This window comes from Terrapene carolina, unplaced genomic scaffold (assembly GCF_002925995.2).
Source record: "Terrapene carolina triunguis isolate 2854851 unplaced genomic scaffold, T_m_triunguis-2.0 Scaffold51387, whole genome shotgun sequence".
Classification (NCBI taxonomy): Eukaryota; Metazoa; Chordata; order Testudines; family Emydidae; genus Terrapene; species Terrapene triunguis.
This window is the reverse complement of record NW_020715738.1, coordinates 15405-19012: the sequence shown is the minus strand read 5'-3', so window position 1 is coordinate 19012 and position 3608 is coordinate 15405. Positions and strand designations below refer to the sequence as shown.

Below are 3608 nucleotides of genomic sequence, written 5' to 3'. Positions count from 1 at the left end.
CCCTGCTCTGCACAGACGCACTCACTGCTCAGCAGGGTCTGGCCCTGGGGCGGCTCTTTGGGGAACGCTCCCCCATCCTCCCCTGTGCCTGGCGCCCCCCTGGGGGGATCAGCCCCCGAGTCCCTGTGGGGGAGGGGGGCTGCACCCCTAGGGCAGGGCTGTGTCGTACCCAAACCACAGCGACTTCCCCACGATTCCTCTGCTGCCCCCGCACAGCCTCCCCTCCCCCACTGGCATGGGGGTGAGACCCTCCTCCCTGCAGCCCCCCTCAAATCTGGCTCCCCGTACCCCTCCCTGCCCCATCAGCCCCCACATTGTCCCCTCCCAGGGGGGCAGCCAGGTGCTCTGGGGGTGAAGCCGCCCCCCGGGCCCAGGTGTCCCAGCCCCCGCCCCGCCCGTACCTGTCACCGCCCTGGTGCCCGGCAGGGCCAGCAGGGTGAGCAGGGCCAGCTGGGCCATGGGGACGCCCCGTCCTGCGCCCATCTCCTCTCCCCGGGCACTGGGCTGGGCGCGGGGCCGGCAGCACTAGGGGGTCAGGGGGGCACATGTCACACCCGGGGGGGGGGCAGGGCTGGGGGCAGCATCCGGCATTGGCCAGGGGAGCCCGGCCCAGGGGCCTGCACCCAATGGCAGAAATCCCTGCGCCGACCAGGCTGTTACCAGGCAGAGCAGCAGCGCTGAGCCTCACTGAGAGGAGATGGAGAAATTCAGGGTTCCCGGCTCTCAGGATTGTGTCCCGAGTCTCAGGATAATTCTTGTGTTTTCCTAAAGCCCCACCTCCGGGAGTCATGTGGGTCTGGGACGATCCCAGCCTCGTTCTTAGAGAGCAAGGGAGTGTCTGTGGGGAGAGCTTCAACCTGTGACCCCCGGGCACCCTGAGGCTCAAAGAGCAGAAGGCAAATAACCCCCACAGCTGGGATCTGTACGTCATCGCAGGATTTTAGAGCCAATCTCAGGATTTTTTAACATTTGGGGTTGGCAATACTGCAAATTCCCGGCCAGATGCCTGCTCCCGGGGCTGGGGCAGCTCCGCCCAGCAATCCAGTGTGGAAGCGGCACCTCCAGGAGGGGTTTGTCCCCGGTGTGGATGTGGCGCTGCCAGGGGCGGGGGGGGTGTCCCCGGTGTGGGGACAGCACCTCCCCACATGGCGCTCCCGCCACCTCCAGACCCCCCTGTTCTGCAGCACGGCTGTGTGCACATGGGGGACTTGGCCGGCCCAGCTGTGCACTGGGGAGGGTCACACCCCTGACCCACAGAGCTCTGCCGGGATAAGTGTTAAGTGTAGACCAGGCCACAAACGGGGTTTGGGGCACCATCCATGCGAGACTGTGACACAGGACCATCACCCTCTAGGGGGCACTGTTCCCATCCAGCCCCTGGGCCGGGACTGACTGGCTGGGGAGGTGGGGACGGGGACATGGGGCCTGTCCCCTCTGCTGGCACCGGCTCCGATCTGCTGTTAGTGACCAAACGCCCTCCCCCGGGGTCTGTCCTGGGCCCTGTGTAGGGCACGTTGGTCCCTGTCCCCTGCCAAAACCCACTGCCTCCCGCCCCCATGGCACCAACTCACCCCCCCCCCGGCTAATGCGCTGGGTCTTCACACTGCCCTCTGCAGGAGGGGCCGGGTGCTGGAGGAGCCGGAGAGGGGCTGGCCCAGCAGTTGGGGGCTGGCCTGTGACCCAGGAGCCCTGGAGTCATTCCTGGCCCTGCCACAGACTGTGTGACCCTAGGCCAGTCACTGACTTCTCTGGACCTCCCTCCCCAGCTGGGCCGTGGGGACGGGGGGTGAATGCTGCAGAGAGGGAGAGGGGCTCAGACACTGGAGGGCCAGAGAAGCTTTCTGTATTTAATAAAATCACTTTTTACTTATTAATTAACCCAGAGTATGTATTAATACCTGGGGGGGCAAACAGCCGTGCATCTCTCTCTATCAGTGTTATAGAGGGCGAACAATTTACGAGTTTACCCTGTATACGCTTTATACAGATGTGATAGACCCAGGCCAGTTGGGAACAGCAGAGTAGTCCTGTTGGTATCCAGGAAGTGGGTGGGCGAAGCCCTCCCACTGTGAAAGGACCTCCCCCCAGCCTAAGGGGAGGATCCACAGGTCTATGATACCAAATAAATACAGGGGACAACTAATGAAAAAAACAGGAATGGGAGTGAGGTCATAGGGCTAAACAAAGGGAACCTGATGGGGACACCGAGCAGAGAACCCTGGACAGCACCCACTGCTCCTCGAAGGCATCAAGGGAGCCAGCGGACGCCGCCCAGAGGAACTCTGCCTGGATGCGTAAACGGGCAGAGGAGTGAAAATAGGCCCCACAGTCGCAGGAAATCCCATCGGCCAACCTCCTCTCCCTGGTGTTGTAGATGGCTAGTTTGGCAGGGCTAAGAGGAGGTTGATAAGGAGATCCCCTCTATGGCCCCACAAAGTCACGGGGAGTGCATAGATGAACAGGTGAGGGGGAAAGTGCAACCAAAAACGTAATAGATATATCTAAGAGGAGCTGGAATAGGGGCTGCAATCTGGCGCACTCCAGATAAATGTGCGCCAGGGTTTCCTTCATGCCGCAAAAGGGGCAGGTGTTTGGGATAGGGGTAAACCACGCCAAGTACACGCCCGTGCTCACGGCCCCGTGAAGGAGCCGCCAACTGATATCCCCGGCGGGCCTTGGAACCAGGGTGGAGTATAGGCTGGCCCACCGGGGCTTCTCACCCTCGAGAGGTGGCAGGAGGTCCCGCCACTTTGTGTCGGGGTGGGACGTGAGGGTGAGGAAGTGAAGGGTGTGGAGCACGAGCATGTACAGATGCTTCTTTGGCGCAGTCTGGAACAGAACCAGCTGCAGATCATGCAGCCGGCTCACAGTGAAAGGGCGGGGGGGGGCCGGTTGGGTCCACGGGGCAGGGGCCCAATGAAAAGGTCCACTAGGCCTGGGGTGGAGGGTGGGCGGGGCGTGCCCTCTCGCAGGACCCGGTCGAGACAGTCCCGAGCAGCAGGCAGCAAAGCGGCCCTCACCTCCTGAAGTACGCGCTGGGGAGTACGAGGTCTGGAGAGCCCCATGCGCTGAGCGAGCGTCAGGGGATCCAGCCAGACTCCCCGGTCGTAGTCCAGGAGGTCTCCGACTCTGGTGACTTCAGCCAAGACCAACCTCTGGCGCACCATGGGGGACTCCGCCACCTGCACACGGAGCTGGGGGTTGTGTAGCAGGGGCTCCGCAAGGAGATCAGCCCCCACGGTGGCCGCCACGGACCTGGTCATTAAAAACAGCTTCCAGGTCTGGAGGAGGTCTTGGTAGAAGACCGACAGCCTGGAGAGGTCTCGCAGAAGACCTCTCGGATGGAGACAAAGGAGCTGCCGGTCATATCGGAGCCCTCGGAAGCAGCGCAGGAAGGCATGTGCCAGTACTCTCCACGCCAGACTACCTGCACCATAAAGGAGCCTCTGCAGGGCCTGGAGGTGGAAGACATGGACCTGAGTGTGTGGGCACTTCAGGCCCTGCCCCCCCTCCTCCAGGGGCAGGTGGAGGACCCCTGCAGAGACCCAGTGCAGTCCTGGCCAAAAGAACTCCAGAATCGCCGTCTGGAGGTTGGCCAGGAAACCCGG

General features: G+C 62.6%; 1 protein-coding gene across 1 annotated transcript in view; it reads right to left on the bottom strand.

Moving 5' to 3' along the window:
* LOC113405869 (HLA class II histocompatibility antigen, DR alpha chain-like) overlaps positions 1 to 483 on the bottom strand; it is a 3459-nt gene extending 2976 nt beyond the window's left edge. Inside the window, exon 1 of the mRNA XM_026647160.2 lies at positions 402 to 483. Coding sequence (XP_026502945.1) covers positions 402 to 483 — 82 coding nt within the window. The remainder of the gene's footprint in view (positions 1 to 401) is intronic.
* Between the last annotated feature and the right edge of the window lie 3125 nt (positions 484 to 3608).